We start from the raw sequence: 12,738 nt of genomic DNA, 5'->3' as shown, positions 1-12,738 counted from the left end.
AGATTACTTCCACTATCTATACGGTTTTTCAAAGTATCTCCACTAATAAAGCAGCTGATGAATTCCTTACTTTCTTAGTTAATAACATCATCCTTCACAAAGTGAATGAAGTGACAAGGAGAACTCCTATTTCTGGACGTTATTCTAACCAACTATTTGGGAAAGTGGAAATATGGGATATTTTAGAGTAAATGAAATGAGTGCCATCTTAGACTGAGTAATAGATAAGGTGGGAAAATCTTTGTGTAGCCCAATATGTACCCTATGCTTTAGAAGGGTAGATTTCAAAAAATTCAAAGAGGACAAATAAGGCCATATTACCTGAGACTCTAACTCAAGATGGATATAAAATTCTGAAGAACAAAATACTGATAGTGCAGTTACAAATGATTCTATTGCAGCAGGGGAAGAGAGAAATATGTCTTAAGAGGCCAAAGTGACTTCATGGTAATCTCATTGAGGACTTGAGCACAGATTTTAAAAGGACATTATCAAAAATAAATAAAAGATAGAACTTCCCTGGTGTACACTACCTCATAAAATCAGGATAGACATATGAAAAAAAAAGTAATTAAATAATAAATGCCAAAATGTTTATTTATGGATAGTAGAGGAGAAAGGTGAAATCACAAATACGTATATAAGATAATCCTGCAAGACTTATTAGGAAGGTGACAGCATAGAATGTTCTAATAAGGTAAATATTAAAAATAACAAGACATTTTTAGACTTGAGGGTCCAGGAAGAATATGGAAAGGATGGAACTACTGCTTGGAATGAATTGAAAGATACTGATAAATAACAACAAGAAAGTGAGCCTGCTTCCTTTTTACTTAACAGAGAGTGATCTTCAGGATAAAAAGTACAGGGTGAAAACTTTAAATTGTCTCTAACAAGAGACAGTTATCAGGGAATTGAAACTCAAACAAGGGAATTTTAAGGGTAACCGGGTTACCCTTTTGCCAAGCTTTTACCAAGGGCATTCCATGTACACACTTAGGACTTTGCTACCTACCTGCCTATCCTTATGTTGGAATGCCTTCTCTCTCCCTCTCCCTTTCTTCCAATAATCCCAAATTCTATTTATCCTTCAGGATCCGGCCAGATGTGCCTCTTCCATGAAGTTTTTCCTGATTTGACCTCCCCCAACTCCATAATCAGAAATGATCTTTCTTTTCCTTCCAAAGAAGGACTTTCTGCCTCTCATATTCTTATCATATTTTCTTCTGAAATATAGTTACTGTGTGTTTTTGAATGTGTCACATCCCCCTTGCTAGATTGTAAGCTCCATGAAGGTAGATTATGTCATAATTATCTTTATATTTTCCCCAGTGCGTAGCATATGGTTCTGGGCAAGTAAGTATTTATAAATCATTGTTAAATAGATGAATAGTGAATCTATAAATCAAATCAGAAGTATAGTGCTGTTACTTATTTGTGTAATGCTGAAGTGTTTTAGTAGGAGTAAGGCATAGGATCTCAGGATCTCAAAGGTAATTTGAGATTACCTTCAGCTAGACTTAATGTTCATTAGCATCAGAAACATTTATCGGCACTTAAATTAACATTTATAAGCATTTCTAGTTTAAATCTTCATATTTGAGAAGTGATTTTAACAAATCTGGAGATAAGTAGAAAACAAACCTAGAGCTACTTTGGATTAGAAAAGAGAAGAGTAAGGATCCAGTGTACTTTCTTAAGATTTTGTGGAAAATCTTTAGATTTTTTTGTCGTCTTCCATATACAAAGAGGCCTAGAGAGAGGAAAAAAATAACTCAAGTTACAACAAAGCAATTTGCTTACCTCGGATGGAATATAAAATAATAATGTATAAACATTAGAGCAGAAAACCAAAAGAAGTTATGAAACTCCTCTGTAGAGATACAAAAATGTAGAACTTTAGTCCCATACGGAAAGGTAGATTATAGATCATGGGTTTAGAGTTATGAGACACTTGAAGTTCATTTAATCCAACACCTTCATTTTACAAATGAGGAAACCAATCCTCAGATTGTGGAAGTATTTTACGGGTAAAACTGTAAGACTAAACTCAGTTCTCTGATTCCCGTTTCAGTAATCTTACTCCTGTCCTTCATTGCTTCACTGTGGGCAGGCAACATTTTGTGTCTATAAATCTGCTTGCCTTACAGATGTCATTTTGATGCTTCATTCATTTCCTATCTTAGAGGTTATTTTGCTTTGCAGCCCAAAATTAAAGGATTAGAATTGTATATGTATGTCAAATCATATTCATAAAAACATTATATGTGTTTTTTTTCAGGCAATAGTGAAAGAGTTTTCTCCACCAGAAGTAGAAGACAAAAACAAAATTGTCACTGCAATTTTCTATTCTATCAGTTTGACCCAGCAAGGCCTACAAGGTATTGAGTTGGGAAGTTTCCTTGTAAAACGAGTTGTTAAGGAACTGCAGGTATGTTTGGCAAATATGGTCATGTTGTTTTGGGTGTCCTCATCTTGACTGAGTGAGTTTTTGTTTGTATTTTTATATGTGTTTAAATTTTATACATGTCTCTATCAATCTCAAGAGTGATCCATAGGTTTGCACTACCAACCAGTGAACAACTTAGTTTTATTCTTTCATCAGATATTTGTATGATATATTACTTTGTAACTTTGAGTAATATTAAGCCCTTACAGTCCCTTGAAAAACTTATCCACTACAGCTTTAGCTATCCATTTCTATTTGGATGAACCCTAATTGCTTATCTATCATTCTGACCTTTCACCCAAACTCTCCTGTCACATCTAGATATTTCCATTCAAATGTGCTACTTCCACATTAAACTCAACATATTTAAGCCTAAACTCACCATCTTGATACTAAAACAAGTTTCCAATTTTTTCTGTCCTCTAACTTGATCTGTTCCTACCGAGCCTCGTGTCCTCTGTAAATCTGATAAGCATACTATATAAGACTTTATCCAAGGCATTTTGTAAAATGTTTAACAATGTAAGACCAAGGCCAAATCTCTGAGGCACTCACTTCACTAGAAAATGGGTCTGATTACTCAACCAAAACCTAATTTTTAGGGTATTCCTCCTCATCCTTGGAATGCCCTTTCTTTTTTCTGTGTCCTTCTGTCCTTTAACTACCCTTTAACTCAGATCAGTTCCTATCTTTTTTAAGGCCTTCAGATACCCAAGCCCATTTTCCCCCTTTGCCCTTTACTGTCCACAGAAAAAATTAGTATTTACCATTTACTTATTTATATTGTCATTTAACTTTCACATGTGTGTCTTTTGATTTCACAAGATGTTATAGAGCGAGGAGCAAACTTAAAATTTCCTTTGCTCACTAACACTCAGCAAAGGCTTTCTAAGCACTTGGTCTATATTTTTAAAGGAATCCAGGGATCCATGTCATTTCTTGGTATTATAGGAATAGATCTCTCCTACATGACACTTCTATTTATTAGAAGGATAGCTATCTCCTGCATATTTTCTGGATTTATAACTCCTTGGTAAACATTTTGTTTTTGTTTTTTCATTCTAATTTTTCCTTGACCTCTATGTAGCACTGACCATCCCACACCCCACCCTTAGTTTCCTTAATGAAACACTCTTCTAGACCTCTTCCTTTCTGCTGCTTCTCTGATTCCTTTCCTAGATCTCCTTTCTCTTCCCACCTCCAAAGTGATCTCCTCTTTCTCTATGCTCTTGTCTTAAGTAGTCTCATCAGTCCTCATGGTTTCAATTATTACCTCCATGCAGAAGATTTCCATATGCTTATCTCTGTTCCCTAATCATTCTTTCAAGTTGTGGACTTACATTTCTATTCAACGTAAGAAACATTTATCAAGAGTCATTATGTGGAAGGCACTGTACTGAGTGCTGGTTATATAGAGACAAAACAAAATAACAGTTGCCTTCAAAGACCTTAAATTTTTTCTGGTGGTAATACAACATGTAGATAGATGAATATAATACAAGATCATTCAATGAGAGAGCACTGACAGATCAGGGAAATCTTCATGGAAGAAATGGCAACTGAACTAGCTTTTAGTGAAGATTCTGACTGATAGAAATGAGGAAGGAGAGTATTCTAGGCATGGAGGATAGTTTCTTATGCACAACTAAAGAAAACAGTGTTGATTGGGTGGAGAATAGAGAATGTAAAAGGGAGTAGTATGAAATAAGGATAGCAAGTAGATAGAAGCCAGATTGTAAATACTTTTACATGACAGGATGAGAAATTTTAATTTTATTGAGGAAATCTTTGGGAATAACTGGAGAGTTTTTTGTTTATTTAGTCAGAGGAGTTCTATATTTAGACCTTGGTCCTAGGAAATTTATTTTGATGCCTATGTGCAGGATGGATTTGGAAGGAAGAGACTTGATGCAGGGAGATTAGTGCATCTATTCAGAATCTATTAAAATAGGCAAAGTAAGAGATAATGAGCACCCAAATGAAGTGGGTGGCTGACTGTATGAGTAGAGAAAAGGGGATGGATATGAGAAATGCTGTGGAGTTAGAATCAACAAGACTTGGCAGCATTGGATATAGGGGATAAGGTGCAGGGAATATTCAGAGATAATCAAGGATAATTTAACCTGAGAGACTAGAATAATGGTAGTGCCCACAAGTGAAATAGGGATATGTGGAATAAGATCATCCGTTCCACTTTAAACATGTTATTTCAGATGCCCAAGACACAGCCAAGAGTAGAGATCTTCAGCAGATAGGTAGCAATGTCAGATTAGAGCCCAAGAAGGAGATTAGTGCAGTATTTATAGATTTGGGAGTCACATATGACTTCTATGGCATATGAACCCATGGGAGCAGAGGAGATCACTGAGGAAGAGATGGGAGAAAGAGAAAAAAAAAGGTGGCATAGAGTATAAACTTTGGAGATAGAAAGCCCTGAGTTTGAATCTTCTTTGTGATACGTACTAGTTCTGTGACCATGTATAAATCACTTAACCTCTGTGCCTCAGTTTATTCATTACTAAAATAAGAGGTTTGGACTGAGTGCCCTCCAATGTGCCTTTCAGCTCTAAATCTATGATCCTCTGATCATGTGGACAACCCACACTAAGAGAGATGGACGATAATATAGCCAATGAGACTAAGAAATGGGTAGAGACTTTGGAGGAGAACTAGAGTAAAGTATTGTAGAAGTCAAGAAATCAGGGTTCCCAGAAGAAGCATAAAGTTAGCAGTGTCAAAAGCTGATGAGGGATCAGAAGGGATGAGGGCTAAGAAAAGGTCATTGATTTTAGCAGTTAAAAACTTGTCAATAACGTTGGAGACAACAGTTTCAATGGAGTGGAGCAAAACACCAGATTGCGTGGAATTGAGGAGTGGGTGTTGAAATAGTGAGGCAGAGTAGATGTAGACTTAGATAATTCTTTCTCAATGTTTGGTAGTTAACAGAAGAAGAAAGTTTGGCAGAGTCAAGTCAAAGTTTTTTTTGTTTTGTTAAATTTTTAAGGATAATAAGAAAAATGAGTATATTTGTAGGTAGCATAGAAAGAACCAGTCAATGTAAAGGAAATCTCCAAGGTCCCTTCTGTCCCTGCCATTTTATGGTACTATACCTAACAAATGAAGTCTACATTTTGCCTCTATCATTCTAGGCCCTAAAATCTAGTACCAATCTACCTTTCCAGCTTTTTTTTCTAATACTATCCACTCTCCAAGATACCTTATACTGTGACTAAACTAGGCTTTTTCTTTCCCCCTAAATATATCCTAGGTCTTTTGAATCTTTATTCATGTTGTTCCTCTTACTTCAGTGAAGCTTTCCCCTCTTTCCTACTCCTCTCCCTCATCCCCGAGAAAATAATCTTTGCTTCTTAAGACTTAATATAGGACTTTGTTTTTACTATTTTAAAATATCTGCAATTCTTTCTTGTCTTATAGGTTATTTGTATGTGTGAATGTGAATGTAATGTATCTATTCTTATTCCACATAAGCTCTTTGAGAACCCAGGACCTTGTATTAGATTTTTTCAAGTACTCTTCTCATTTAATTCAAGTAGCATAATACTCTTCACATTTAATTCAATTAACCAAAAAAAAAAAAAAAACCACTTATTTTTTACCCACTGTATGCAAGGCATTATAATAGATGCTAAGCAGAGACAAAAATGAAACAGTCGTTACTCTAAAAGGATCTTACACTCGATTTAATGATTTTTTTTTAACTGAAGGGTAGTTATTTAATTAATAACCTATTTTTAGTTCTTCCACAAAGGAGATAATCCATTTTGTTAGCCACAGTAATACTGAACCTTTCAAGAACTGTTTCCATTAAAAAATATTAACTTGGACTCATCCCTGCTAGGAAAGTGGTCTATGCTTTTCATATTTCCTTACAAAATATAGTGATATGGTCTCTTCCTAACAAACAGTATGAGGTAACAGAAAAAGAATAGGGCATCAAGTGACCAAAACTATAGCCTTAAGCACTAACTATATAACTATATGGAGGTATTATAGTTATTCCCTCTTGACTGACATATATCCACAATATCTTCAAATATGGTCGTAGCTTATAATAAACTAGTTTTTAATTTAAGTATGTAAATTTGAACTTCCAGTAAATGAATGTCTTCTTTTATACCTTTCATCAGCTGTCCCTTTTCCTGTCTCAGCGTATGTGAGTAAAACAGTCCACAGACACAGGGAGCTATACAGTCCTTGTAGTAAAAACAACTTTAATATTGAAAGTTTCCAACACACAGTGCCATTTTTATACTTAACTGTGTACATATCTTGTCCTCTCCCTTTCTTTTCTCCCACCAACCCCAAAACCATATCCTTTTATATTTGTATCATCATTATCTAGAATAAGGTATTTAATAAATGTTTATTGAAGTTTTTTTTAAATGTAATATAATTTCTGATTAAACACCTAGAAATCTAAAAGACTTTGATTATTCCCTAGTATTTTAAAAGTCTTCCATTCCTGAGAGTGTGTAAGTGGGGCCATTTTGTTGTAAGTTTTGGCCCTGTAATGATAGATGGCAACAATGACTAGAGGGGAGTGATAGATGTTTCAGGATAGGAAAAAAAATAAACAAAAGATTATGGTATGGTGAAAAGAATGCTAGTTTTGGAGGTAAATAAAAGACCTGGATCTGATACTTAATAGCGGTATAACATGGGACAATGCTTCTCTGTATCTCAGTTTCCCTATCTATGAAATAAGTATACTTTGTACTGTACCTCATATGCTGGTAGGAAGACCAGATAAGATAATGTTATGTAATATATAAGTCATGAAGTGCTATTTAAGTGTCAGCCATTATTATTAATATTTTCCTCTCTTCTTTCTGCCCTTCCTTTTCCCAGGGTAATAACAGTGGCAAAAGAGTAGCTAGTATCCCTAGTAGCCTCTTTGGGTGTGGCTGGGTACAAGGAAGAAATCAGGAATGTGTAAGCAAATAGCCTTCTGCTCTTCCTGACAGTAATGAAGAAGATAGCATGTATGAGGATTTATAAAGATTTTAAAAAATTAATGTACCCCATTTTTTCCTCTGGTCACAGAAAACCCAAGACAGAGCTAAGAGAGCTTTACTAAATGTCTATCAGAAAATAGTGGCAATTACATTTGTGCGCTTTCCCTTACTGTACACCTTACTATATTTCATTATTGTATTACATGGTGGTTGATTTGATGCTTGGCAATGAAGAGTTTGTACTTAGGTATTACGTATCATGTTAGCATAGCTACCACCACTAAAGTCCTACTTCAGTGCTTCATTATAACATGGAAATGACCTTGGGTTCTTGAAGTTTTTGCCAGTGGAAGATGAGCTTTGAGAACAACTACCAACTTGAAAAGGCTTTGAATATGGGCCCAGAGAAAAGCTGTGTTTTATGAAAAACAGCCTAGCCATATGTCGAGAAGCTTACCACCAAACCAGTGTTCAACAGCTGATGATTTTTTAACCTATTATGGCAATCGATTAAGGTTTACAGATAGCCTCAGTTGAAGTATCTATATTGAAAAAATCATCATAGTGCCCCAGAAAGTATAATCAGATATACTAACTTATTTCACTTAAAATATCCATGAGAATGGAAGTGTGGAAGTAAGCATCTCTTTAAAATGTGCTAATCTCTCACTGCCCAGTTATCTAGAAACTTGTCCATTCTTCAGGCACATTCAGCCACAAACAATATTGATGTTCACCAATCTTTTTTTTTCTAAAGAAATGAGTTCAAATTGCTGAAAATGTAGTGCCTATTTTTGGTATGCAGTACTTCAACAACATATGAAATTTTTAAAGTTACTGTGTAAGTTACTTTTGTGTAATAGGAAATATAAATTATGTTCATTTAGATAAAAGGTATCTTTTTCTTCTGTTTATAGAAGGAATTTCCTCACCTTGAAACTTTTTCAAGTCTCTCACCTATACCTGGATTCACCAAATGGCTTCTTGGAACACTGAGTTCTCAAACTAAGGAACTTGGGAGAAATGAACTCTTTACAGATTCTGAAAGTAATGAAATCTCAGATATCATAGGTGGCCCCATTAGTGAAACTTTGAAGATACTTTTAACTAGCAATGAATGGGTGAAATCTGAAAAACTTGTCAAGGTGTTACAATCCCCTTTGATGAGACTCTGTGCTTGGTATTTGTATGGAGAAAAGCATCGTGGTTATGCCCTCAACCCAGTGGCAAACTTTCATCTGCAGAATGGGGCAGTGATGTGGCGGATCAATTGGTTGGCAGATTTGAGCCTCAAAGGCACTACTTCATCCTGTGGGATGATGGTCAATTATCGATATTTCTTAGAGGAAACTGGTGTGAACAGTGCTGCCTACTTGGGAGCCAAGAATATCAAAGCCTCTGAGCAAGTTCTAAATTTAGTTTCTCAATTTCAGAGACTTAGCAAGCTTTAACCAGACACTTCTTGAATTGGAGGTATTTTTTTTTCAAAGCAGGAAGTAATTGTGGTGTCTTAAGTCTCAAAGGAATCCTTTGTACTGAAACAAACTGAACTGTGTTCTTTTCCAAACAGTGGACTTATCATGACAGATTTTGTGACCTAATTTACGGTAATTTTATTTCTTTGCAGTAGCAAATAAATAATCTTTGCAGTCTAGCTGTCAGGCTGATGAATATACAGATAAACTATGCACAAGCTTACAGAGGGAAGGAAGAAGTTTGGTGTACCTATATATTTAACCAAAGAAATTACTAGTCATCATTAGCATGTATGTAATAGCCTTCACCCCTTTATTCATCCTCAGTATCAGTGCCTTTGTCTGAACATCACCTTCAAAAGGATGTGAAAATTTTTCAACATGCATCTTCAGTTTTGGATCGATAAGTACCATGACAATCCAAAAAAGGAGTCTGGATGAAGACACCTTTTTTCTTCCTATCATACAAGTAAATTCACATCATGTAGAATTGTGTTCACTAAGCCTGTTGGGAAAAAAAAAAAACATACATGTGAGTCCTTTTTTTTTTTTTCAATGTCATTCTTTCCACTCACTTGAAGTGTTAATACTGGTTAAAGGATTGAATGCAAAAACATTCTCCATTTTACAAGCTGAATTTTGAAGGCCATGCATGTGTGAAATGGGTGGTTTTTAGCTTGCTGGCAAAAATGGAAATAATCGAGTACTGTAAATTCAGTCATTTACTATGAACAAAAAATGAACAGAATTGCTACTGGGGTATAAGTTGATCATTTTAAAGGATATATTGGGAAACTTTGAGAAATTTTGTAAGAGGGTGTGTGAACTCATACCATGAGTTCATTGGTAAATAGCAAGTTTGTTCTATAAAGTATTAAATATTAAAAACATAGTTGTCTGATGTGTATTGTTTATTTAAGATCTTGAAATAGTAGGACTGGAAGGGCTCCTTAAATTTTTACTAATGCTCTATGTAGTAGGACATAGAGGTGTTTCTTACAGAAGCTTTTATCTAACAAGTCCCTAAATTTCTTCCACTTCATCTCCAATCTTCTAACACATACATGCGTGCACCCTTACACACACACACACACACACACACACACACACACACACATACCACACCTTTCATCAGAAGATGGTATTGGAAAGTAAAGAAACAGAAAAATATTGGTAAACATTGGCTCTAACCTAAACAATCTTGCCTTCTTTAGACAGACCATGATACCATTCTCAAGAAATAGGAATTCCTTGTTTTCAAAGATCTCTGGGGAGAGATACCCCATAATAAATGGGAAGATTTAGCAGTCCTTGAAAGGAAAATTCTTCTTGCAACAAATCATTTGTCATAGGTCTTGAATCCCAAAATTGTGTATTGTGAAGGGTACTACAACACATACTGAGTATAAAGAGGAGGCTACCTCATGGGTCCTACATGTTGCACTTTTTTGAAGCATTCTATTACTGTACTTCATGTATTTATAAACAGTGAGTGCTCCAGTGGTAACTCATGTCCAACTCATTATCAAGTATATTTTCAGGTGATTCTAGATATTCCGGTCTTGAATGATGGAGTGAAGGTAACAGATTTTACCCATCCACCTTTGAACAGTGCTCTTTGTCACCATATATATTTAGCAAAGTTATTTTCTATCTCATTTGGATTCTTCAAAGTGTTTTGACCTTTACCCATTGTTGAATTCTAGTTTTAGATAATAGCTAATTATTCTGTATCTTCACTTACAGCCTGATGTGTGGGCCTAGAGGCTACATATGGCCTTCTAAGTCCTTGGATGAGGCCTTTTGACTGAGTCCAAGTTTTACAGAACAAATCCTTTTTTAAGGGGATTTGTTCTGTGAAGTTTGAATTCAGTCAAAGGGCCACACTTGAGGACCTAGAGGGCCACATGTGGCCACAAGGCCACAGGTTCCCCACCTCTGACCTAGAGTATTCCATTAGGATGATGATTTTATATTGAAGGGTAAGCAGCTCTTTCCAGGTGCAGTTCTCTTGGGATTGAGTCATCAATGCTGGACATTGCTTACATCTGTTTCTCATTGAAAGCCAGATGGTCACTGTGATGGTACAGGAGGCAGAATTCATTGCATGCTATAATATTTAGTCCAAAAAGTTTTTTAAAACTTAATCACAGACTCTGAGTTGGAAGGTACCTCATACAAATAATCTCATGCAGCCTGGCCCAAATGGTCATCCAGCCTCTCATAAAGATCTACATTATAGAGGAGGAACTTACTGCTTCTTAAGGCAGCCCATTCTACTCTGTGACAGAATACAAAGTTTCTTTAAAAGTGTTTCTTGTGGGGCCAGCTAGGTGGCACAGTGGATAGAGCACTGTCCCTGGAGTCAGGAGGACCTGAGTTCAAATCTAGTCTCAGACCAGACACTTGACACTTACTAGCTGTGTGACCCTGGGAAAGTTACTTAACACCAATTGCCTAGCCAAAAAAAAAAAAGTTTCTTATGTAAAACCATAATATGCCTCTTTCCAACTTCTACCCATTGTTCCTAGAGCTACCTTATGAGGCCAAGTAAAACAGTGAAGGGTACTACAACACATACTGAGTATAAAGAGGAGGCTACTTCATGGGTCCTACGTATTGAACTTTTTACTTCAAAGGTTGATCTCTTGTTCCTTGACTAACTCTTCCTTACATGAAACAGCAAAAGATTCTTTCTCAGATCCTCCAATATTTCATCATGCTTATCATCTTCTTCTCTGGATCCCTTCTAGTTTGTCCAAGAATCTTGGATCTACAGCTGGAAGGGACCTCAGAAACCACCTCGTCCAACCCCCTTACTTTATAGATGGGGAAACTGAAGCCCAAGGAAGTGACTTGTCTAAGATCAGACATGTAGTAAGTATCAGGGGCAGGATTTGAACCCAGGTCCTCTGACCTTAGACCCTGTTCTTTCTATTGTACCACACTGCTAGAAAGATAAAGTGATTCACGCAAGATCACATGAGTAGTAGTTGGCAGATCTGTGTCTTCTAACCTCAAATTCAGCTTTTATTCTCATCCTTCACACATTGTGACACTCAGAACAGAACACAAACTGGATACATTCTGATGGGGGTGGGGTTGGGGGTTTGAATAGAACACAACTAATCGCCTCCCTCATTCTGGACTCATCTTCTATCAATTGATCCTAAAATTACATGAGCTTTTTTGTCTGTCATGCTGTACTTCATTGTTTTTAGACTCCCTAATGTCTACCCTCCTCTTCTGAATTGGACTTGTGAAATTGATTGGTTGAACCAAAATATGACTTCACATTTATCTCTATTTGATTTAGCCCGCTGTTCTGCTGTTAGATCCTATCAGGATCTTTCTTTGGATACTGACTCTTGCCTTCAGCTTATTACCTATACTTTTGTCAGCTGTGCAAATGTAATAAACCTGGCTTCTATGACCTTAGGAAATTGCTGAGAATGTTAAACAACATAGGGTAAAAGACTGGATGCCCACTAGAGGTCCTTTTCCAAGTTGAAACTGACCCATTAATGGCAATCCTTTTGGTCTTGTCACTCAATCAATCCTGAGTTCATTTGCCTAGGCCTTATCCAGCCTATGTGGCCCCATTTTGTCCGAGATAATATGAGTGGGTTTTTTCAGATGTTTTGCTAAAATTTAAGAATACTTTGTCTACAATGTTGCCCTAATCAATTAGTCTGACATGACTTATATTTTTTTAAAATCATTTGTTGGAAACTTTTGTCTTTATATCACAGTAATTTTTGGATGAAGCATGGCACACTGTGCATATAGTTGGCACACTGGATAAAGTACTGAACCTAGAGTCAGGAAGACCTGTGTT

General features: G+C 36.1%; 1 protein-coding gene across 1 annotated transcript in view; it reads left to right on the top strand.

Moving 5' to 3' along the window:
* MLYCD (malonyl-CoA decarboxylase) overlaps positions 1-10,568 on the top strand; it is a 32,651-nt gene extending 22,083 nt beyond the window's left edge. The window contains exons 4-5 of the mRNA XM_027850299.1: positions 2,282-2,431; positions 8,343-10,568. Of these exons, the coding sequence (XP_027706100.1) occupies positions 2,282-2,431; positions 8,343-8,876 (684 nt within the window). The 3' untranslated portion in view covers positions 8,877-10,568. The remainder of the gene's footprint in view (positions 1-2,281; positions 2,432-8,342) is intronic.
* The last annotated feature ends 2,170 nt before the right edge of the window (positions 10,569-12,738 follow it).

Source organism: Vombatus ursinus, unplaced genomic scaffold (assembly GCF_900497805.2).
Source record: "Vombatus ursinus unplaced genomic scaffold, bare-nosed wombat genome assembly UNPS02009062.1, whole genome shotgun sequence".
Classification (NCBI taxonomy): Eukaryota; Metazoa; Chordata; class Mammalia; order Diprotodontia; family Vombatidae; genus Vombatus; species Vombatus ursinus.
Note: the sequence above shows the minus strand (reverse complement) of the source record. Positions and strands in the feature narration are given on the sequence as shown.